The sequence below is a fragment of the Stegostoma tigrinum genome, chromosome 17 (genome assembly GCF_030684315.1).
Source record: "Stegostoma tigrinum isolate sSteTig4 chromosome 17, sSteTig4.hap1, whole genome shotgun sequence".
Classification (NCBI taxonomy): Eukaryota; Metazoa; Chordata; class Chondrichthyes; order Orectolobiformes; family Stegostomatidae; genus Stegostoma; species Stegostoma tigrinum.
The window spans coordinates 25,890,717-25,916,520 of NC_081370.1; the positions used below are offsets into that span (position 1 = coordinate 25,890,717).

The 25,804-nt window shown below is 40.8% G+C and overlaps 1 protein-coding gene across 2 annotated transcripts in view; it reads left to right on the forward strand.

Annotated features, from left to right (window-relative positions):
* The window catches only part of LOC125459232 (low-density lipoprotein receptor-related protein 5-like), a 183,003-nt gene that overhangs the window by 63,097 nt on the left and 94,102 nt on the right, over nt 1-25,804 (forward strand). For both annotated transcript variants that reach the window (XM_048545384.2, XM_059652032.1), the window contains exons 4-5: nt 3,628-3,824; nt 21,088-21,219. In XM_048545384.2, the coding sequence (XP_048401341.1) occupies nt 3,628-3,824; nt 21,088-21,219 (329 nt within the window). The remainder of the gene's footprint in view (nt 1-3,627; nt 3,825-21,087; nt 21,220-25,804) is intronic.

The window sequence follows — 25,804 nt, forward strand, 5'->3', positions numbered from 1 at the left end:
CCCCCCTGATATTTGATTAGAAAGGTGTTCCTCTCCTGGGTGGAAGCAAATACATTGGGGCCTTGATTTTTTTGCTTTTGGAGCCAATTCTTAAATTTTGTTTCAGCACATAAACATTAGGGATGTGAGTTTGCTTGCTGAGCTGGAAGGTTAGTTTTCAGACGTTTCGTCACCATTCTAGGTAACATCATCTGTGAGCCTCTGATGAAGTGCTGGTGTTATGTCCCGCTTTCTGTTTATCTGTTTAGGTTTCCTTGGGTTGGTGATGTCATTTCCTGTTCTTTTTCTCAGAGGATGGTAGATTGAGTTGGAGCCAATGTGTTTGTTGATGGAGTTCCGGTTGGAATGCCATGCTTCTAGGAATTCTCGTGCGTGTCTCTGTTTGGCTTGCCCTAGGATGGATGTGTTGTCCCAATCAATACATACAGATGAGGAAGGACACCACTTTGATTGGGACAACACATCCATCCTGGGACAAGCCAAACAGAGACACGCACGAGAATTCCTAGAAGCATGGCATTCCAACCGGAACTCCATCAACAAACACATTGATTTGGAGCCAATCTACCATCCCCTGAGAAAAAGAACAGGAAATGACATCACCAATGCAGGAAATGACATCACCAACCCAAGGAAACCTAACCAGATAAATAGAAAGCGGGACATAACACCAGCGCTTCATCAGAGGCTCACTGATGATGTTACTTAGAATGGTGACAGAACATCTGAAAATGAACCTTCCAGCTCAGCGAGCAAACTCACATCCAGAAACTCAACCTGAGATACAAATCTTCTCAAAACTCGCTAACATAAACATTATCTTTATCACTGTGGCCGTTGCTCATTTGAAAGGTTGTTTTTATTGAGACCACTTGAGAGTTTTCACAAATTATAGCCAGGTTATTGTGGTTAACTTAGCAATCTTCAATAGATCTGAGCTAGTTAAAAAAATTTAAAAAATTTTTTTGAATTATATGCTCAAGTAAAGAACCTAGGTGTTTAAAAATGCTGGAGAATTCATGGCTGATGTTTGTAGCAAGAATGAGATGGAAGTAAAATCCAATGTGTAAAATGCCAGTTTTCAGTATGTTATAGACTTAGAGATGATAACTTCTTAAAAGAGATGAATTGCTCAGAAATTAACGCAGTGCCTAGCCAGAGTCTAATTAGGTTTTACCAAGAGACCTGCATGCTTGGATCTAGTGTGACTTGGCGTATTGGGCATAATCCCAATGGCAGGAGATGGAGGTTCCTAATTGGCCATTAATTGGTCCCTTGAGAGTACTAAATGAGCCATTGGGCAGGCAAAGGTAAAGTGCCTGCAGGATGGATGGGTTGTGTTCTTGGTACCAATTTTATGAGAGTGCAATAGATATTAACAGAGGTGAGACAGGCTTGTGGCTCAATCACTTTGTGTATAGGTGAGTGGTTTCCTGAGCAAGTAACTAGGCAGACAGAAAAGGCATGTGGTGCTAATGGTGTCAGAGATTGAGTTCAGTGACAGCGAGTGGGGAAGGATATTGCAGACAGTTTTAAGAATGGTGGAGCAAGAGCCTTGGCAGCAGGTGGGTACAAGAGGAGGTGGAATTGCAAAGGTCACTGACCTCCTTCACCCAGACTGTGACAAATCTGTGCAACTCTGTGCCGTGGAGTGCTGTGGAGAGAAATTCAATGAATGTATTTAAGACAGAGATAGTTAGGTTCTTGATTAGTAAAAGGATCAAGGGTTATGGGCAGAAGGCAGGAGAATAGGTTTGAGAAACGCAGCAGCTGTGATCAAATGGCAGAGCAGACTTAATGGCTGGAATGGCCTAATTCTGATCATCTATCTTATAGTTGATCGGGACGAAAACACTGTATTGGTTGGAGTCATATCTGCCATGTAGGAAGATAGTTGCGGTTGTTGCAGGTCAATCACCTCAGCTGCAGGACCTCTCTGCAGGAGTTCTTCAGGGTGGTGTTTTATGCCCAACCATCTTCAGCTGCTTCATCAATGACTCCCCTTCCCCTCAAAAAGAAGTGGGGATGACTGCACAATATTGAGCACCATTCACGACTCCTCAGGTATTGAAGCAGTCTCTGGCTGAGGGGTGATCTTAGAGACATGGAAAAGGTGAATTGGCAAGGTCTTTTTCCCAGGTTAGGGGAGACCAAACTAGAGGGCATAGGTTAAGGGTGTGAGGGGAAAGATTTAAAAAGGACCAGAGGGGTAACATTTTCATGCAGAAGATTGTGCATGTATGTAATGAGCTGCCAAAGGAAGTGGTGGAGGTGGGTACAATTAGAACATTTTAAAGGCATCTGGATGGATATATAAATAGGAAGAGTTTGGAGGGCTGTGAGCCAAATGTTGGTAAATGGGACAAAGTCAGAATGGGATATCTGGTTGGCGTGGATGAATTGGGCCAAAGAGTCAGTTTCAGCACTGTATGACTCTATGTTCAAATACAAGATCTTGACAGTATCTGGGCTTTGACTGACAAGTGGCAAATAATATTCATACGATACAAATGCCAGGTAATGACCACCGCCAACAAGAGACAATCTAACTACAATTTACATTCGATGGTGTTACCATCACTGAATCTCCTCTTATCAACATCCTGGAGGTTATTATTGGCCAGAAACTCAACTCGGCATGCCACATAAATACAGTGGCTACGATGACAGGTCAGAGGATAGGAATACTGCAGTGATTGACTCACCTTCTAACTCCCCATTGCCTGTTCATCATCTACAAGGCAGAAGTCAGGGGTGTGATGGAATACTCCCCACACCCTGGATGGGTATAGATTCAACAACACTTAAGCAGCTTGACGCCATCCAGGACAAAGCGGCCTGCTTGATTGGTACCACCTCCACTCCCTCCACCACCGACGCTCAGTAGCAGCAGTGTATACTATCTACAAGATGTATTGCATACATTCATCAATAGTCCTCGGATAGCAACTTCCAAACTCTCAACCACATCCATCTAGAAGGACAAGGGCAGCAGCTACATGGGAACATCATCACCAGCAAGTTCCCCTCCAAAACAGTCACCATCCTGACTTGGAAATATATTGCCAGTCCATCACTGTCACTGGGTCAAAATCCTGGAATTCCCTCCCCGAGGGCATTGTGGGTGAACCTAAACCACATGGACTGTAGTGGCACAAGAAGACAGCTCATACCACCTTCTCAAGGGTGACTAGGGATGGGCAATAAATTCTGGCCAACCAGTGATTCCAACAGCTCACAAACAAACATTAAAAAAATCCCTACATGGTCTTACTTCCTTTTCACAAGCTATCAGTTCGAACCCGCATCCCTGTTTCTTTAATACAGTCTATTCCTGAAGTCTTCCGCTACACCTCAAAATGTTCTTTGGCATGCTCCTAAAATGAAAATTACTTGCTGTGTCTCTTCGTGATATATGTCTTTACTCCTGCCTTCCTGATTTCCTCTATCTCCCTCATCTACCTTGGTTGTCGTGAATCCTTTGTAAAATGCTCTGAAGTGTTCTTCTATGTGTCAGCTGACGTTGAAATGTAGCTTATTTTTCTGGTTGAGCAAGAAGCGTTGCATATGATCTCAATGCCCTTTTTTACTTTAATGGATTTGTTTTCTTGTTTGTCCTTTTAACAGACAAGAGGTTGTGCAAGGTACTCTGACTCATCCATTTGCCCTGACATTGTTTGGTGAAACCTTATACTGGACAGATTGGCAAACCCGCTCAATCCACGCATGCAACAAGAGGACTGGAGCAGACAAACGGGAGATACTTGTCAGTATTTACTCTCCCATGGATATCCAGGTCTACAGTCAAGAGAGGCAACCACACGGTAAGTCTGGGGATAGAAGTTAAAAGTAAAATATCAGTATCAACCTTTTTTAATAATGTTTTGATGAAGTTCAAGGCATAAGATCTAACAAGGAAAACAGTTTATTGCAAAAGTTATCTATTTCTTACGCACGGCACTTACCCTTACAATCTTTTAAGAAAATTGAATTTCGATTCAAAAAGAGTTTCAATATCTTAATACAGTCACATGCATATTAATGAAACTGTGTTCCAAACAAATGAGAGAAAATGCCTTAATTTGGTTCACCTATGGCTATCCAAATTATAATTTTAGTTGTTGTGTAATGATATATTTGTTGAATGTCAATATCTTCATATCTAACTTTTATCCTGTGATTAGAATACTGTAATTCTTTACTTAATACTGAGTTCCAGAAAAGGGCAACTTCAAATGAAACAACATTGAGCAAATCAGATTTTCCCATTACACCCAGCACTAAAGCTGTTGTCAGGTTCTGTACCTGTCAGAAAAGAAAATTATTAACCATTATGGGATGTATTTTTCAATTTTTTGGCTGTGTAATTTTTGGGACTTTCCTGGCAGGTGGCCTGTCATGGTTTCCAGTGATTTTTTTTTTCTCACATTGTCTTTTGCTTTTCGCTTCTGGAATTATGCAATTAGCCTCTTTGGTATTTCTCATGCAGTTCTGGCGGGAAAGACAAAAATTCTGCGACCTCCTCCCATAAAAACCACTGATGCCATATTTAATACACAACTGCACTCCATTTCAGATGCTACAAGCCAGGAATTGTCACCTTGGAAAACTGAAATGGCTCAGAATGGGAAGATGGACAAGGTGACCAAGAGGAGGACCATCCTCGACTCAATAGACGGTGATGTGGGGGTGCTGGTGTTGATCTGGGGTGGACAAGGTCAGAAGCCACATGTCACCAGGTTATAGTCTAACAGGTTTATTTGAAATCACAAGCTTTCAGAGTGCTGTTCTTTTGTCAGATGAAGTGACAAAGGAGCAGCGCTCTGAAAGCTTATGATTTCAAATAAATCTGTTGAAGTAGAACCTAGTGCCATATGACTTCTGACTTTACTTACTGGACCACCAGAGGCCGTCTGAAGAAGCCTGATATAGTGTTGTAGGTCAGTGCTGTTTCCAGGGTCAGATGGAATACACTGCAGTGTCAGAAACAGTTCAGTGATCTTCTGTGCTCTGCAGTGGTAAGTCCCTCAGTCTACTCTTCTACTGCACACAAACCTCACCCATGCTTATGTGTCACCTGTCTTACTACTCTGCATAGCACCTTCACTTCATTGCTCTCAAGCCCCTATTCTCCGCAATATCTAATCGTCCTTGTCGTCTGGTTAAAAATCGATACAATCTGCCAAGATTGTGAGCCTCCAAGTGGACATGACGTGAGTGAGAGTGACAAATTAAGCCAAAAGGCACAAGATGTTTGTGTTGGTGCATGAGATGACTGTTTACCCCTGTGAACAAAGCGACTTAGAAGAAGCATACAAGTCAAAGGTATTTCTGAGCTCCAAAGTGAAGACCTGAAGGGCTGAAATAATTTCTGAAATGGTCTGAGATTAGCCTGGATAAAATGATGAAGCTAGTGATTTTCTGAAATGAGATTTGATGGATGAATCCTGGAAGAGGACACTGTTTATTGATTACTCGCAGATGTTTCAGTGAAGCAAATGGTGAGCTGCAGCCTCCAGGTAACTGCTCAGGAAATGTCTGTCTAATTTCTCAGTGGATGATGAAAGAATCACGAGCTGCATATAAATGAGACAGGATTAACTACTAATGAGATACAAATATGTGCCACCACTTATTAATGGTATTCAGAACTCTTCATCGAAACCTTTAAGGGGAAAACTGGAACTTCATTATTGATGGAAGAGCTTTTGTGCTCCTGAGATGCTGCTTGGCCTGCTGTGTTCATCCAGCTTCACACTTTGTTAACTTCATTATTGATGCTGAGATTCAGATATGTTTTAGATCTTAACATATTTTCTCACATTTCTTGCCATTGCCCAGGCCACTTGAGGGCTTGGAAAATTACAACCTATCATTGTAAGTTTAAAATGATCGCTATTGCTATATTTAAAAATTGTTAAATTTTAAAATATAAAATAAATATGCTAACTCTTTCTACTTACCCTGTTGTCATTGTGCTTCCTGACCTTCATGCTGGCTGTCTCTTCCATCTCTTAACGTTTTTGATTGACCTTTCTGTTTCACACTTCCAAACAGTCACAATGAGAGATGTTCTGAAAGTAAGTAGAGTCAAGCAGGAAGCAACCTCTGAGGTGAGAGCAGCTTAGACTTTTGAGGCCATACGTGTAGACTGCAAGCTGGGGTGGCAGATGTTGGTCATGTGCCCGATGGCAGGATCAGTGAGTGAGAGAGTGTCTGGAGCACGGACTCCACACCTTTAAGTTAACACCCAAAGTAAAGCAACATCAGTGCAACTCCACAAAACTGAACATTAACACTGATTCTATTAAAAGCACACCAGTTAAGAAGAACAAGAGGCCAGTAATCAGAGAATCAGTCTGTGTGCCGTTCAGGCATCAAAAACAGTCTAGCTGCATGCAGGCATCCTTCCCCTGGCAAACACTGATAGCCAAACGTCCAAGACCATAAGGTATAGTAACAGAATTAGGCCATTTGGCCCATCAAATCTGCTCCTTCATTCGGTCATGGCTGATCAGTTTCTCAATGTCTATGGGTGTGAGGCTGGAAAAGCATAGCAGGTCCTGATGAAGAATTCAGCCTGAAACGTTGACTTTCCTGCTCCTCTGATGCTGTCTGAAATGCTGTGCTTTTCCAGCCTGTCACCTATAGACTCTGTCATCCAGCATCTACAGTCCTTACTGTCCCCTGATTAGTTTCTCAACTCCATTCACTTGTCTTCTCCCTGTAACCTATCATCCCATACTCCTCATTTCTCCCATTAGTGGAAACATCTTTGAGTCTGCGTACTGGCAGCAACTACAGTGGCTTGTGAGCCTGGATCCTGAAGAACATTTTAACCATTTGACTGAGGCTTGGCTTTGTTTTGAGGTTTTGCTGCGGTCTCACCTAGAATCCCTCTGTTCAGGATATGCCTTGAGTGTGGCTTTACGATTGCCTTCACACAAGTGATATTCCCTAAACTCAGTTGGACTTGTGAGGGTGTCCACTTCCATCAGAATAGCTGAAACTCATATGCTCTACTTGTCATGACAACTGGATCTTTCTTCTTACTCCAAATTCCTCTGCAGCCTAGATGAGATATCCTGAACCTGTCCGCTAGGCAGGTAACACAGTCAGGATTGAGAGTATCAAAGGCTACAGGGAACAGTGTCTATTTCCCTGAATATGCTGTATCTGATTGCAGCTACAGTTCTCTTTTCTACCCCCTCATGAATGGCTACCTGTACCAAGGTGTTTGTGGTTAGTTTGCTCATCCTCCCTATAGCCTCACTTTCATCCACACAAGGAGCAAGAATCACAAACCTATGAGACATGCTTAGTATTACCTGCTGGATCCCTTCACCTGTCTCACTCATAGTTACACCCTCCTATCCCTGACCACTGACTGACTGAATTCTAGGTAATTAATTGAAAGGGTGTGTCTTGTCTCCTGAAATAATTTGTCCAGAAACCTCTTCCCCCTCCTTGATGTGCTGCAATATTTAAAGCTCAGACTCCAGCTCATCGACTTTGAGCTGGAGTTCCTCAAGCAACTAACACTTACTTGCTACAGATATGGTCACTATGAAACTCACTGGGGTCTACCACATCATGCTAGTACAGCACATCACCTAGCTCTGCATCTCTATTTATTTAGTTCTTAATTTGTTTTAAAAGTTTCCACTGGTCTTTTGGTTTGTAACCTGTAAATATTTCTCCTATTTACTTTCATCTGAAAGTGATATGTGATAGAATGTCAAATGAACCGCCATTAACAACTAATGAAGTTATGGTTTTTCTGTGATGTCACTCTTTCAGCAAGCAGCATTTCGAGCTTTCTGTAATCATAGTCCAGCAATTGTGGCCATTTGTTCTTTCTGAAATTTTGGAAGTTGTTTTTATTATCTCTCCAGCCCGACTGATATCCTTAATTGGACACGTTGAGCCACTAACTGGCCATTTGGCAAATGACATCACTGCCAGGTGACAGCTCCTGATCCAAAACTTCAAGTCTTACCACTTGCTTCTGAATATGACTTACAAAAAATCTTGTCAGCACAGTAGCTTTTTTGCAATTCTTCCTGCAGTCTGAATGTTGCTGCACAATACAAACGACCTTAACACATTACTGGATCACTATATAGACATGATATAGAAGAGTATTTCTCTTACAGTTGAAACAGTCACAAAAGGAGTACCATTTCTAGCAACTTTTTTTCCTTAGACATAGGCGCAGTAATGGCATCAATCCTGAGACTATTTTTTGTGTTGTAACATTACTTTCTTTGTAAGATGTCTTCCTGATGCTCTGAGAAACGTTGACTCCAAAGTCTTAAGTTCCATTAGGTACCAAAAAGCCTGATGTTAATGGGGTTAAATGTCAACATGTCATGACTCGGAAATATACGGACTCAGTGTGGATTCTTATAGCAGCTTTGTGATGAACATCTGCACTTGCTGTGTCTCTGCTCAGTCACAGTGCTTGTTCCTGAGTTAAATGTGTTGTGGTTGGATTTGGCAATCACAGCTACAGGATCCGGCTGACATTGGTTATTTTATTATCTTTCCATCTCCATCTGATGTGTATTTTTTCTTGATGCATAGGGAGCATCAGGGAAATAGACTTCAGAGAAACTGTAGAATCTCTAGATTTTTCAACAAAATGAAGGCAAATAAGATTGAAGGGAATGAAATTTATGAACAAAAAAAATGCTAAATATTGGTTGAGAGCAGAACAGGCCTTAAAATATGCTTAATTTGCAACAATGTGCAAAAGATAAAATAGTGCACTGTACCCAAACAGATGCTCCCACCCCATAAACGCATTGAACTGTTTCGACTGTACACTTGACAGGAAGGTCAAATACTAACTATCTTAATTGATTCCAGGGCAATAAGTTGCTTTTCTTTCCTTTCTGCTTTTTCCCATCAAAAGGGAAATGATATGGTCCATTTAAAAAAAAAACCTGAAGAACAGTAATTGTACCTAACGAAAGGGTGCATTGTTTCTGATCTGGAAATAAACAGCTGCTGAATCTGGATATCTTGGCTCAGATTTATAGAGGAATGGTGATTACACTGATTTTGCAACTCTGCTCCTTTTTGTGGAAAACATTGAGAGAACTCTGCATCTTTGACTGGAGATTCTGATTTGGGGCTCTTTCAGAAATGCAGAGCTGCATTTTAAGCCTGACAGATCCTTCATAGCGCAGGATAGTCAAGGGAATACAAACCATGCTCCCTTTCTCACCGTAGTCACTCACCATATTGTGAGGATTAAAGGTCCAATGTCACAGCCATTTTACCAGTTCCTGTGAAAAGTAAGCACATGGCACAGGTGTGAGGTTAGAGTGTTGGTTGGGTAGAGGATTAGGGTGCAGGGTGCCAGGGGAGTAATGAGTAGGGTTCTAGGTTGATGGTTCTGTTGGGTGTGAGGTCTGGTGGTGGAGGGAGAATTTTGTGAGTGGGCATAGAATGTGTGTCATCAGGATCTGAGGAAAGTAGTGGGTGGGTTGCTTTTAGTAATTTGGAGTCAGTTGAATATCTGTAATTGAGTTTGACTAGGTATTTAATAGTCTAATCTTTGCTGAGTAAACAATAACTTAACTGCAGCAGAACCTTCCAAGTTCTCTGATTTAAATGTAAATGTTCAGACGGTTCCCAGCACAGGAAGTACCCCAGTGAAATCTTCAATTTTCCAGGCGGTTCCCTTGGTGCCCGCTACATCAAGGATTCTGCAGGGTCCCCATGCTCAACTTCTATCTGTGCTGCAGAAGTGACTGGTCATCGGAAAGCCGAGGAGCGTATGTCACTTTACAAAATGGTAGCTTTCAGAATTTGAATTTGAGAACAGCTAGCATTGTTTCTTTAACTAGGTTCAGGAAGTGCAACATTCATTGTTGCAACACTGAAGTAAGGGTAACGTAAGGTAACGCTCATGGTGGCACAAATTTGCAAGTTCCGTACTTGTTTGTTTGTGGTATTTTCAAAGATAAGTGCCAGTGGGTATAAATTGTTTTCTTTGGAACTTTTATTGCCAGTGACTCAAGCAAAAAAAATTGAATATGATATGAGTGTGAGGGAAAAAAAACACTGTTTATTTTCTTTTAATGTTGTTACCCAGTAATTTAGTTTTTATGACAGGTTGAAGAATAGGAGTTCACCTCCTGGAAAAACACAAATGGCCCATTTGAATAGAGTAACTATCAACATGGTAGAATAGCTGTCAGATCATTCATCAAGGCCTTATGGTTCCTACAGGCAAGCTTATTGACTTAAAAATGACTCGGAGCAATAGGGTTCAAAATCACTAATCAAATTGCCATGAATGTGCTGGTGTGGCCCTCAGAGATCATGTGTGTAAACCTGAAGAAGTGTGAAGAAGTAACAAGGACAACAATCTTGAAAATCTACAGAGAAAGAAATACAGATAATCAGAATGTTCTGTTAGACGCATGAGTTACCAGCGGTCCTGCATTTCAAGAGCATACTTTGTATTGGTTACGTTCCCGGCATTCCTTTCAGCTTACAGAATGCCTTCTCTAGCTCGCAGTTTATACTTCAGTAGCAATGAAAATATATAACGTAACAAGACCCATTGGCACCAGCTTAAATACCTTTTCATTTTCCTGGAATAACATTGCTAATTTCCTCTTCCACAATCATTTTTCTCCTCCAGAACCGCTGAACCAAAATAGCTGCAATAGAGTTTGCTACATTTCCAGTTGTTAAAATAAATCAGCTAAACTTAAGTAGCAAATGTTAGATGAGCATTCAGCAAGTGTTTTGCAAAACTTTGTGTGATATTAAGTGCATTTAGATAATTTATAAATTCTAAATTAGCATTTTCTTAAAATTGCCACATTTTGAATTAGCTGATGCTTTTTGAAAAAGAACTTGCATTTCCATGTGACAACATTCATAATCTATGATCAACCTGAAGTACTTTGGAAGCATTACATTATTTTGTGATGTTAGTCATGACTGTAGTACAGGAAATTCAGCTACTCATTTGCACTCCCAAACACATCCGATCAGCAATAACCTGGTATTTCAGAGACAACAGTAAATACTGTAGATGCTGGAAATTTAAAATTAAAACGCCTGATGCTGCAAATACACACCAGGCCCAGAGAGAGAAATTGAATGAAAGGTCAGAATCTTGTGAAGTCAATGAGGGCCTTGACCCTTGGACAGAGAACCTGTGAGACCCTATGTTGCCATTTTCAACGAAAGCTTGCTACATCTTATGCCGTCAGACACTTGATAGGCCAGTGATGGGCCATCCTCCACAGTCACGGATTTTAGATGCAGAAGTTCTGCTTGCTGAGAGCTGCTGGCCACTCAATGGCTAGCATTGTCCTATACTATGAAGCTGAACTGAACTAACTATGTTGGTAAAGTGGCTACCAGAGCAGATCATGAGCTAGGAATCCTGCAGAGCATCTTACCTCCAGACCCCCATCATCTGCATTGTACAAGTCAGTGGTCTGATGATGTACTCCCCACTTGCTTGGATGAGTGCAGTTCCAACAACACTCATGTAGCTTGACCAACCAGGATGATACAGCACACCTGACGGATGCCACATTCACAAACATTCACTCCCTCCACCACCAATACTGAGCAACAGCAATGTGTACCAACTACAAGATGCGGTACAACGACTCATCAATGCTTCTCTGACAGCACTTTCCAAACGCACAACCACTACACCCTAGAAGGACAAGAGCAGCAAATACATCGGAACGAAACCACCTGAATGTGCCTCTCCAAACCACTCACTATCCTGCCTTGGAAATATATAAGTGCTTTCACTGTTCCTGGGACAAAAATACAGGAACTCTCACAATGCCTTTATAGAGGTTCGAGAGGCAGCTCACTACCACTTTCTCATGGTTAACTAGGGATAGACAATAAATGCTGGCCCAGCCAGCAATACCCCTATACATTAATGAATAAGGGAAAAATTACTCACTCTTCTTTGGTAATTTGAAAAGCTTGGTTGAATTGGCTTCTTTTAAAACATAAATTGATTTGGAACTGGAAGAAAGGTATCCGCAAGAGAAGAAATGCTTTTAAATTAACCTTCTAGCAACCACCAGGGGGCTGGATGAATAAAGAAGGGAAACCAAAGGAAGTTCATTCCTCCCAGCCCAAGAGCTAATGATGGTTAGGGATATCCATCTGGAACTGTATGAAAATTGTGCAGCCTCAATGGGTTTGAGCATAACACTACCATTCACTAGTTGTATGACCTTTTGTTTATCATATCAGTGTCGTTAGTCTTTGATTCCCAAAAGTATACTCATTACATAATGGCACTCATGTTACTGGAATGTTCAACTATCATTGAGACTGAACATTTTTTCTTTATTTGTTAATGGGACATGAGCAGTTCTAACTGGGCCAGCTTTTATTATCCATTCCATTATGAGTTGTTTGTAATATTACAGTAGATTAGTAGAGTACCGTAAATGTAGGACCAGTCTGTAGCACAGGTTCCATTATATAGACACTGAAGAGTTACTAATTCTGATCACAGTGTGAAAGAAATGCTCCCTACTTCCTTGTGGTTTTCGGCTCGGCTATAATCCATAGTCAGTAGAAATGCCTCCTGTAGATCTCCCCCTGCGGTTTTACAGCAAGTAAATGCTCAATGCTTATGTTTGCCAAATAATTTTAACATTGGCAATACAAATGTGAATGTTAGAAGGAGATTCATATCTCTTGGCATCCTGTTTGAAAATGCATGATTTTTCCTGAAATGTATGCACACAAGTCATTTAAGGTGGCAGGGCAGGTTTGTAAAGTGTTTAAAAAGGCAGACTGGATCTTGTGTTTTATGAATAGGGGCACAGAGTACAAAAGCAAGTGAGTTATGAAAACCCTGTATAAAACTCTGGTTCAGCTTCAACTGGAACATTGTGTTTTTACAAAGGAGATGACTTTGAAGAAGATGCAGAAGAGCAACATGAAAATGGCTCCAGGGTTGAGGAACTTCAGAAAACTGGATTGATTGAAGATGCTTTGGCTGGTTTTCTTGGAGAAGAGGAGGCTAAGAGGCAATTTGATAGATAGGTCCAAAATCATAAGTCTGGGATAGAGTGGATAGGGAGAAACTGTTTTTGTTGGCAGTGAGCAGGAGGGTCTGCAGCAGGTTCCTGGGAAGACAAGCACAGAGTGTTAGCTTTGTACGGCAGGAACTGATGCAAGTGATTCTGTTGATTCCACCAGATTACTCATATCAGGCCTGGCTCTTGTCTGCTAACTTGCAGTCCTGGTGTAATCTACCAGCTCTTTCCTCATGGTTAGAGTGGCAGTAAGCATCATTTAACCATCAGGATGTGTGCCTTTGGATTAATTAAGTGCATGGCACTTGAAGCGTTGAGTGACTGTGCAGGCGCACAGCTTATATGGAACACTTTTCTTGATGCATCTTTTTGTTTCCATTTTGTTATTGTACCATACACGCATTTGATGTCCTCTGCTCTCCACCCTATCACAGATGCTCTCCTTTGTTATTTTTCACCATCTTCTTTCTAGTTTGCTTAAAATTATTTTTCTAACTGGTTATAGTTTTGATAGAAACTTGTCACCTTGAAACTTTGACTCTTTCCCTTCTCCACAAATGCTGCCTGACCTGTTGAGTACTTAGAGCATTTTCTGTTTATTTCTGACTTGGAACATCTTTTATTTTGTGCTGTATGAAATCAGAATTGCACCCATTCTGAAATACACACAAAATTTTGGTTGTACCACGTGTGGACGTAAGTCGCAACCAGACAGGTATTTTCCAAGTATCCAAATTACTTGAAGTAACTCTGCCATTCGTACAGAAGTGCAACTGACCTCAGTGTGAGGGTAAGGGTTGGCTGTACTGTGCGATCGTGGGTTTCTTGAGACAAAAAGTGTTGGAGGAAGCTGGCCAGAAAGGATGGGAACATGAAAACATACCACTTGTGCTTGGTTCTGCATCTCCATTCACATTGATCAACAGCGGCTGTATTAGCGGCATGTTGCATACCCCAACAGATGGCATTCTGAATTTCATAACTGGTTGCCATCATTCTCTGTCAATGATCCCCGCTATGGATCATTGGTCAAAGTATTCTTGAATGCAATGACTTGTCTGGATTGCCATGGTGTAACAATTTCTGGTGCCATCACTTGCTTCAGGTCAAACTACATGGGTATTAAATCCTTTCTTGATATTGATAACGTCTTTGCTGTGATCCCTGCCATCTGTCTGGGTGTTCTGAGATTGTTGTCAGCACTGTAAGTGACTGAAGTTCATCCAGCATGCCTCTCTTAGAGTGGGATTCTTGAGCTATAAATGTGGAGACAGACTGTCAGCTTTTATTTACATTTAAATCAGCTGGCCCTGCAATTTTACAGTGAGGTAAAAATCATGACCTAAACTGTGCCAGCAGAACTTGAGCTCATTTTTGTGTACATCCTTGTCACTTCACTGCACTAGGTTTTGGTATAAACTATACCAGCTTGAAAATCTTGCACAGGTAACTTATAAAATTTCGATGTTGGTGAGTTAAGATAAAATTCGGAAACCTCTAAGTCTGGTTGACTGACTGAAGGAAATGAGAACAGATGTCATGTGATGCTTTTGATCTTTGTGCTTTCATTCTTAATGTTTACCTTTGTGGTACAATAACTCTAATTGAAATGAAGCATTGTTATTGACAGTCTGCATTCATTTAATTTGTCTCCTTCAATTCATATTGTATGGTTTCAAGCTGCATGTGAAGGAAGTGCGGTCGCGCTCTCTCTCGCTGTCACTCTCGCTCTCCCGCTCTCGCTCCCGCTCTCGCTCTCGCTCTCGCTCCCGCTCTCGCTCCCGCTCTCGCTCCCGCTCTCTCTCTCGCACTCTCTCTCTCTCTCGCACTCTCTCTCTCTCTCGCTCTCTCTCTCAACCTCATCGCCCCCACCCCGTCTCTGAAATGGCTAATGTAGACCAAGCAGTGGAGTATTTGACTATGATGCCGTCTTTGAATTGGTGATTCAGTTGTTCAGTCACCACTTTTACCTTTGAACCGAGTTTTGTGCAGAACACAATGTTGGTTGTTTATGAAACTTCTGCAGTGAGATGTTCATAATTTCTCGTAAACTTCATCTGGTTTCCAAGTCTCAGGATTGAAAAAGTAATGTTGCATGTTAAATTTGCAAGTCTGCAAGGGCCTGTGCACTTGAATGGAGCAGGCCATCACAACAAAACATCAGGGTCCAATGTTAGGGGCTTCAGGAAAGAAAGGATCCTGACCCAAAACATCAGCTTTCCTGCTCCTCTGATGCTGCCTGGCCCGCTGTGTTCGTCCACCTCCACACTGTGTTATCGCTGACCCCAGCGTCGGCAGTTCTTACAATCCCTGTGCACTTGAAGCTGTGTTGAAGAATGTTGGTGAGGTCCTAATGAATGGGACAATATACATTTTATCTGACTTGCTGGACATTCCTGAGGGTTGTGGCTTTGTGGAGTGTGGATGGGGAACATTGCATAACAATGACATAGCTTTACGTTTGAAATACTCCTGAAAGATTGTTATATGGGTTTGTTAAGAACAATGATTGGTTAAGGCATTCAATCCCCGGCAATATTAGGTGGAATGTGCAGGATTCACAGTGTGCCCATTAGCATCATCATTTTGTCTGCTCCTACAACCTGTGTAGCACTCTGATTTAAGATAATAAAATGTGAGGCTGGATGAACACAGCAGGCCAAGCAGCATCTCAGGAGCACAAAAGCTGACGTTTCGGGCCTAGACCCTTCATCAGAGAGGGGGATGGGGTGAGGGTTCTGGAATAAATAGGGAGAGAGGGGGAGGCGGATCGAAGATGGAGAGAAAAGAAGATAGGTGGGGAGGTAGGGAGGGGATAGGTCAGTCCAGGGAAGACGGACAGGTCAAGGAGGTGGGATGAGGTTAGTAGGTAGATGGGGGTGCGGCTTGGGGTGGAAGGAAGGAATGGGTGAGAGGAAGAACAGGTTAGGGAGGCAGAGACAGGTTGGACTGGTTTTGGGTGGAGGGGAAGTGCTGGGCTGGTTGTGTGGTGCAGTGGGGGGAGGGGACGAACTGGGCTGGTTGAGGGATGCAGTGGGGGAAGGGGAGATTTTGAAACCGGTGAAGTCCACATTGATACCATTAGGCTGCAGGGTTCCCAGGCGGAATATGAGTTGCTGTTCCTGCAACCTTCGGGTGGCATCATTGTGGCACTGCAGGAGGCCCATGATGGACATGTCATCTAAAGAATGGGAGGGGGAGTGGAAATGGTTTGCGACTGGGAGGTGCAGTTGTTTGTTGCGAACTGAGCGGAGGTGTTCTGCAAAGCGGTCCCCAAGCCTCCGCTTGGTTTCCCCAATGTAGAGGAACCCACACCGGGTACAGTGAATGCAGTATACCACATTGGCAGATGTGCAGGTGAACCTCTGCTTAATGTGGAATGTCATCTTGGGGCCTGGGATAGGGGTGAGGGAGGAGGTGTGGGGGCAAGTGTAGCATTTCCTGCAGTTGCAGGGGAAGGTGGTGGGTGTGGTGGGGTTGGAGGGCAGTGTGGAGCGAACAAGGGAGTCACGGAGAGAGTGGTCTCTCCGGAAAGCAGACAGGGGTGGGGATGGAAACCATGTCTTGGGTGGTGGGGTCGGATTGTAGATGGCGGAAGTGTCAGAGGATGATGTGTTGTATCCAGAGGTCGGTGGGGTGGTGTGTGACAACGAGGGGGATCCTCTTTGGGCAGTTGTGGCGGGGGTGGGGTATGAGGGATGTGTTGCGGGAAATGCGGGAGACGGGGTCAAGGGCGTTCTCGATCACTGTGGGGGTAAGTTGCGGTCCTTGAAGAACAGCAACTTGTATTCCGCCTGGGAACCCTGCAGTCTAATGGTATCAACGTGGTCTTCACCAGTTTCAAAATCTCCCCTTCCCCCACCGCACCCCTAAACCAGCCCAGTTCATCCCCTCCCCCCACTGCACCACACAACCAGCCCAGCTCTTCCCCTCCACCCACTGCATCCCAAAACCAGTCCAACCTGTCTCTGCCTCCCTAACCTGTTCTTCCTCTCACCCATCCCTTCCTCCCACCCCAAGCCGCACCCCCATCTACCTACTAACCTCATCCCACCTCCTTGACCTGTCCGTCTCTCCTGGACTGACCTATCTCCTCCCTACCTCCCCACCTATACTCTCTCCACCTATCTTCTTTTCTCTCCATCTTCGGTCCGCATCCCCCTCTCTCCCTATTTATTCCAGAACCCTCGCCCCATCCCCCTCTCTGATGAAGGGTCTAGGCCCAAAACGTCAGCTTTTGTGCTCCTGAGATGCTGTTAGGCCTGCTGTGTTCATCCAGCCTCACATTTTATTATCTTGGATTCTCCAGCATCTGCAGTTCCCACTATCTCTAGCACTCTGATTTGCCTGTTTCTGGCCAGGCCTGTGAAGCATTCATTGCCATTCAGACTTAGTAGATGTGATAGATCAGAGATCAAACACTGATATAAAACCAAGTAATAAGTACCCTTGAATTAATTTCGACCTCATTGTGTATTTACAGTCTTAGTTGCTGAAGGATTCTCTATTTCTTCCATTTTGACCACAGCTGGAATGGTAATGAAAAACATTATTACCTAACTTGCAAGCATTTAAGATTGAAAACCTTGCTTAACTTCAGAATATATGTTTTTTTCCTGTTCTGTTTCAGTTATCACAACAAAACATTAGGGTCCAATTTTCCCCTCGCTGAAGTGACAAGAAGGGGAAACAATTGGCTAAGTTGGCCATGAAGAGATGCTCAACCTCTTCTTGCCACCTCAACAATTAAGTTCCAAGTTAAGAATGTTTTTCTCAACTCATCGACAATTAAAGCCATGAGTTGGTCAAATTTAACAGTCACCTAAAAGCTTCAACCTGTCACTTCCCCAACTATCTGCACTTCTATCAAGCATGAAAGGTGACGTTTTTCCCAATTGTGTAACTAGATCAACCTGCCTGTCAGTTGTGGGAGAGGAGGCAGGAACAATTCCACTTGCCCCAGCGTGATACGAGAAGCCAAGCTTTGAAGAAAGGGGTGGTAGCCTCTGAAAGTCTTCCTCCCACAATCCATAAGAAGCAGAGGAAAATGACCTAACTTCTTATGGTTGGATCCCCTGAAGAGTAGGCTCTGATCTTGGCTCTTTAGGACTTAACTGTCCTCTAACTGATAGCTTCTGGCAAGCTGTGACAATATTGTTGAGGCCTATCATAAGTCAGCTGTCAATAAGATTCTAGGTGCACAATACAGTAAGCTTTCATGGTGGTGAGGGCAGCACGTTAGCTGCTATCTGACATTCCCACTCCCAACATCTAGTCTGAGAAAGGGAAAATCACAGCCTTAATATTCAATGCAACATTGCTCGGTTAGAATCTATAAACTCGACCAGATCTGCTCAGAAACTGAAATAAGTTGGCCATGATTTGCCTGTTTCTGGCCAGGCCTCTGAAGTATTCATTGCCATTCAGACTTAGTAGATGTGATAGATCAGAGATCAAACACTGATATAAAACCAAGCAATAAGTACCCTTGAATTAATTTCGACAGGTTGTAGGAGCAGACAAAATGATTATACTAATGGGCACACTGTGAATCCTGCACATTCCACCTAATATTGCCGGGGAGTGAATGCCTTAACCAATGATTGTTCTTAAACAAACCACTGAAGATTGTTCAAGAAAAGCATCACAACTGACTGGTTGTTTTTATTTCTATCTTTCTCTTGGATCCACTAAAGAACTCCAGCCTGATAGTGATCTAATCAAGTAACTATAAAACATATAACAATCTTTCAGGAGTATTTCAAACGTAAAGCTATATCATTGTTACACAATGTTCCCCATCCACACTCCACAAACTCTTCATGAACTTTAATCAGCCAATTTGATTATTTGATCTAATCAAGACTGATTTTCTATTAAACTGCATGAAATGCTAAAATTGTCACTTGTAGAAAAAAATTTTCAGGTTTATCTTCAAGAGCAACTATGGAGCAATGTACAGTGATCATAAACTGTTAAAACTTTGCTTTATGTTTGTATTTCCACTCTCCCACAGCTATTTGCATTCCAGGATCAAAATGTGCACATGATGGCTAGTACAAAAAGCTAATTTAAACCAAGAATTGTGCCAAGACTCTTACTTCCCGTGGAAATCCGAGGTAGATCAACCCTAAAAACCCCCTTATTTTGTATAGCATAACACTTGGGTGGTGAAATTCAAATTCGTCTTATAATGAAGTAAGCAGAGAATTTACTCTAATTAATGACCTACCAATGAAAACTAATTCTTAGGAATCATGCATATTAATAATTCATTAAAGTTCTGTTAACTGAGACGGAAAAATGCAACTCCTCTTATGGCAATGTTTCCTTTAAGGATTAATTTTAAGTTCCCTTCAAAGCAGACTTTGTGATGTGGTGAAATTGTCCACGCCTGTAAGCTGTAGTGTATGTCAAATAGACTCTCAATTTTTAAAAAAAATCATACTAAGATCTTTAAGTCAATATGAACGCAATCCAAACCCACTATAGAGAAAGCTGCATCCAAAAAAAAATTCCAGCACTTCATTTGAACATACCTAATTTCGTAATTTGGTAATTAAATGAAATTGTTCTTTGTCATGCCACATAAAGCTAATCTCTTTCATCATGCAAGCCTTGAAAATTTTCAGTTTTCTGAGTCACTCAGTCTTCCTGTTCATAGGATATTTGAATCTTAATTAGGAAAGTATGGAGTAGAAATGAAGTAGAAAATCAAAAAATGCAGTTTGAGTGCTGTCAACAAAGGAATAAAATTGTATCAATCTAATTCGATTTTATTTGTGGGACCTGTTTACGAAGATGCCTCTGTCATTGAAGGTGGTTGGAGATAATATTTTTGCCCTGTAGGCTAGTTTGTTTGTCTGTTGGTCTGTAAACTACATGTCTCATGGTCAGATTTCAACAAAACTTGGTACGCACTTAGACTATGGTCCAGGAAATAGCTGATTAATTTTTGACAAAGATCTAAATCCTGGATTTTTTTAAAGGATTTGATAATATTGAAACTGGGCAAATTGATACCATTGTTACAGTGGTATGGTTGTTTTATTTAGAATGTTGTTGATGCTTCAGATTGCTGCGGGCTTTCTCAACAATTGTGTGGAATTTGTCACAGCTGTCACAATGTGGGTAGACTTTTCAAAGTAGGTTGTTAGATTTGGATTTGCCTGAAAACTCATCAATGAATAAAAATTTCTGGTTTGTAACTTTATACATATACATGTATATTTGAATGTAAAACTGCATAATTGCAACAAAAACTGAATTAACACATTGTTATGGAGATATGCATTCTATCCTCTTCTCTTGTCTGGTCTTGTTATTACATGTTATCATGTTTACTTTTTTTTAACTTGAATACTTAGTCTATATGGGAATTTTGTGAACTTTTTTGATCAAATGTGATTCAACCCTTGGGCTGCAAATTTGTTTTTTGAACAAAATAGTGATCTATGCAGGCAGACTAGTTGAAAGCAGAAGATCACATCCAAAAATTTGGACCAATTAAATTAGTCAGTCGTTACTGAGACATGGAAGGAAAGAAATTTCAAACTTCTTGTTGTAAAAGTGTACCATGTTGTGCAACATTAACTTTGGCCTCAACTCTCTCGATGAGGGACACTGAGAAGTTAGCAAAAGTTTCCCACTACTGAACCCTATCTAAAAAACTCAATGTGCATATTTACAGACAGAATGATGTTTGGGATGTTGCAGAGAAATGTTTAGCAGTTTATTTGCATTTATTACACTTGTTAATGATACAGGAGTGAATCACTGAATAGTGAGCAGGAATTAAAAGTTAGGCTGATTGGCCTGTGGTAAGCCAGTTACAGTTTCCTTATCACTGTCATACTCCATCAAAGAGTTCATGTGTTCAGTAAAAGAGTGGAAGTCTGAAGTGGATGGTAATGTGATTATTAGTCTCATTTTGTGCAGGAGATATAGTTGATTCATTTTAATGTGGATATTATGACAGTTTGTTGAATTTCATTCCACCAAGGGAATTGATATTCATTTTTCCCCTTCACAGTTCATATCCCATGTGATGAAAGTAATGGAGGATGTTCTCATTTATGCCTGCTTTCCCCAAAAGAACCATTCTTCAAATGTGCCTGCCCAACTGGGGTCCAGCTGGAAAAAGATGGAAAAATTTGTAAGAAAGGTATGTGATCTAAATGTTATGACCAGCTCAATTCTCAAAGTCTGGGAGAACAGGAATGAACATGTTTTCACTGGTTTGCATTATTCTTGGATGGAACTTATCTTTGGAAATTGAATAACCCTCATCAAGGGTTTGGTTTTTGGTTTTATTACTTTCCACCTCCTGAAATGGCTAAATATCGGACCTCACTATGAATAGACGACAAGTGAAAATTTTCATTTGGAACTACTAAACTTTCTCAAAACCAGCTGTCCAAAAAGTAGAGTTGCTTGAAAACTGGGCATTTTGCAATATGTAACACAACTTTTAAATGTAATCTGAGTAAGCTTATTTTCAGAAGGACATACCTAGACAATTCAGCTAAGTATTACATGTTGTTGGACTTGTTACCTGTGTTAAAGCTTGAATATCTGTCCGTTCTCTTGCTCAAAGTGATCCTTAATTCCAGCTGATCCAGATCAGCCTGAACCACCACTGCTCAAAGTGCCCAATCTGAAATTCAAAACCCTGCAGACTGTTGGTCTCAAAGCTGCTGGTTTCAGGGCGTTCTGTAGTAATTTCAAACATTGTTTTAATGAAGATTAACACAGAAACAACACAGGACTTCTATAAAATAATTTCTGTGGTTTCTGACAGTTTTTTTTATTTTCAATCTTAATTTATCCTAACTATAGCATTTTGAAAAGTTTTCCTGTTTTGATTAAATGTAAAAATCTGATATTTTCTGTAAAAATTCTCATTACCACCTTTGACAGTCTTAATTTAATGCATACTTCATTTACATTCTTATTATTTTAGACATTTTTATTTTGAGTTAATAGCTTTAATGCTACAAATTCTGGCTGAAAATGGACTCCAGTTTGCATGTGAAATACATGAATATTATTGTTGCTGGTAAAGTATCAATAACGAATGCTATAAGCTGTTAGTAATTCTTGTGTAAATAAATATTGAGTCATTGACAAAAGTGATCACAGAAAGGTAGTTTGAGTATTGCTGAATAAAGGCATGTTTCATCAAAGCTTTCTGTGCTCAACAGAATATTTTACAAGAATACAAAATCGAAGGGAAAATAAACATGTATACTACATGAGAGGAAAGTGCTGATTACTAGAGGTCTTGCCATGAAGAATGCACCTATTAACTGACAGTTAACAATCAGGGTTTGTTAAATTTTAAACCAGGCAGGTTAACTCTGATTGGTCAGGGCATTGCCATGAGAAATGAGCTAGCAAATGGCTGTTGTCTGTTTTGTTGAGGCACAATACATGTACCTGTTCTTTCTGTTTGCCATGAACAGGACCTGTTTTTAAACTATTCCACACATATCATTGTTGTATACAATTTATTGGTTCTTAACAGTGTATATTGCGTGAATGGGCATGGAAGTCCCATGGCTTGGCATGAAGTGTATCAGGTGGAATTGGGAAGGCTGGAAGCTTATAGGTTATCATGACAATGACCTGGCAAGTCAGGGGAGATAAAGTGTAGAGGCATGGTAATGGCTCAAGAGCCTGTAAACTGAGCAAACCACTTGGACAAAACCTTATTAAACCAGGATGGCTTTTTAAACGGAGTGGCAGTCTCCTGGCCTGGTGTGGTAGTCTATCAATGACTTAGCATGGTGGTCTCTTAGTGCAGCATGGCAGTCTTGCAGCAGTCCAGTATGACCTCAACTTGGATTTCCACATCAAGAAGACTCCAGAGCAGTCTCCCGGCCTCGAGGTGAAGCTTGGAGCTTGGCACAGTCTGGAGTCAATACCTGGTGCAGACTAGAGGCTAGATGCTGGTGTAACAGAGTTGGAAGGGCTGTTATTCTGAACTTTTATTTATTTTTCTAATTGGTTTTCCTAACAATTTGTACTTAAGAAGCTGTACCTAAGATAGGACTGTAAATAGCGACTTATAAACTTTTCATCGTACACATTTGACTGCATGTGACAATAAAGCTAGTTTAAGTTCTAAACGGGCAACCTCCGTGGTCATGCCCAACCTGCTTCTCCAGCAGTAGACTTAAACCCATCCTGCAGGTGCCCTTGCCTGATTGCTGTGAAAATTAGATATGACTCGGCACTTTCTCCTGAGTCAGGTATGCTGAGTTTGAAAAGTTATGACTCGAACTACCCATTGCAGTTGTGAAATCTGGCCTTAAGACCAAATAGCTTTTACTAGGACGGAATTGCCAAATATTATGCATTATTTGAATCTAATTGGCTTATTTTTTCTGTGGGAAGATTATGGTGTAGTGGCCTTATCACTGGACTATAAATCCAGAGACCTCGGTCATGTTCTAGGGAAACTGAGATAACAAGGTGTAGAGCTGGATGAACACAGCAGGCCAAGCAACATCAGAGGAGCAGGAAAGCTGACGTTTCAGGCCCAAAACATCAGCCTTCCTGCTCCTCTGATGCTGCTTGGCCTGCTGTGTTCATCCAGCTCTACACCTTGTTATCTCAGATTGTACAGGTTCTGCAGTTACTACTGTCTCATATTCTGGGGACTTGGGTTTGAGTCCCACTATGGCAGAGAGAGAAATTAGTTAATTATCCCAGTCCAAGATGACTTCTTCAGAAGAACTGGACTTGGGCTGTTATGTATGTTCTCTCACCACAGATGCTACCAGACCTGCTGAGTTTCCCCAACATTCTCTGTTTTTGTCCTATGTTTATGTAACTAGATATAAACCAGCATTGGTGAAAAATTTAAGCAGCTCAATTGCAGGGTATTGGAGGTATACAAAAATTGAAGGAAAAATATTATTTTCTCACCTTTATAACAAGATATGTTGTTCTCACCTTACTATAGAAAAAGAAATCTTGTGATTGCAACAGTTCTTGTGTTTCAGATTCAAAACATTGCATGTTCCTTTGATTTGTGAGTTAAATATCCCAACAAGAGATCAACATTGTTTGAAAACAAGCATTCATTATAATGAATGGTGGTTGTTAAGTCTCAAATTCATTGATGCATCCACAGTCTTGAAACACTTAGCTTGCCTAATCATAAGTGCCAACATTGTGCATTCACTCTGTAACCTTAACAGCTTCCTGGCACGTTAGTTGTAAGTCAAAACTAAAGCACAGATTGTAAAATAAACAACCCATCCTCAGTGCACGCATCGCATCAGATCTAGGCATAGCACATTTAAATGATGGAAATTAGTTCCATTCAGTCAGTAAGTATTACAATGTTGACTTTTTTTTCCCTACATTTAAATGACAGGAAGAATAGCTTTGGAACCATGTTGTTCAAGGCCTATTTCATAACACAGTTAGTGAGTGGAAAAGACAAGCGTTCCCGGCGGTGTTGACTAAGAATTTGGATGAAACAATGCTACATTGTGCTAATCTGATTAGCAGATAGACAAATGGGGCAGGAATGGTAAGGAACTGTGGCAATGCTTGAGAGAACTGAGACTGCACTTTACATTTGTTTGCATTAGGTTGATAAATTGGCACATTTGTTACTATATTATAAACGGTTTTGTCACCTGTCAAATGTGAAGTGATGCAGAGGAGGACAAAAAAAAACTTTGTCAACATGTGGGAAGTTCTCCTATTTTTCTTGTCAGCCTTGATGGAAATTTTACAAATATAATTTAACTGGCATTTCAGCACTGGAGCATGACTATTAATAAGGCAGCCTCAATCAATAATTAAAAAACAATTAAAATAAAGTGGGCAGCTTACGTTAATTTAGATTGAACTATCCAGTCTATCAAGTAAAATTTACTTTTAAAAGCAAACAAGACAAAAAAACAAAAAAAATGAGCACTGTGCCACTTTCAAAATATGAGGAATTCCAGAAAGGTTTCTTATCTTGAATATTATCCATCCCAGCATTGAAAGTAATACTTTTCTGTTGCACAAATGGCTGTTTATCTTCCTCTGTCAATTTTAGACATGGATAATTATCTATGGAATCTTATGTTTTGAAAGTATAAAATTTATTTAAATTATTATCTGTAAATGTAAAGTGGTATTGATTGTGTATATTCTAATACATTTAAAAACTCCAGGAAGTATTTTAGATTATTTTTGTTGGCCTGTGTTGGTACTAAAACCTTGAATTCAATTTGAAGTTGATGCAGTACTTAATCCTGAACTTTGAGTTTCTGTATGGACCACTCCCATGCCATTGCATAAACATGTGTTGAGGACTTCTTTAAAATTTGATTTATTAAAGAATTAAACAACAAAATAACGATCTCAGTTGGTTCAGGAGGCTCAGCAATACATTTTAAGTTTTTCTCTTAGCTGACATTAAAGTACAGTTCTAATTTTTTAAAAATTAACTTTCCAAAGTGTAACATTTGCTGTTTGTAACTGAACTTCTCCGTTACATGCAAGAATTTGTAATTTCTGTTGGTGATATGTGGCTTGTTCGAGCTATTCATTTTGGAAATTTAAGTTTCTGTTCCAATATGAAGATTATGCTTTAAATTTTTAACAACTTTATTAGAAGACATAAATCATAACTTCTCATGGATTTTCATTGTAATAATCCCTTTTTTTAGACAGTGTGCAAAACGTCCTAGATTATACTTCAAAATAATCCATTCAGCTATCTTAAAGATTGACTAAAA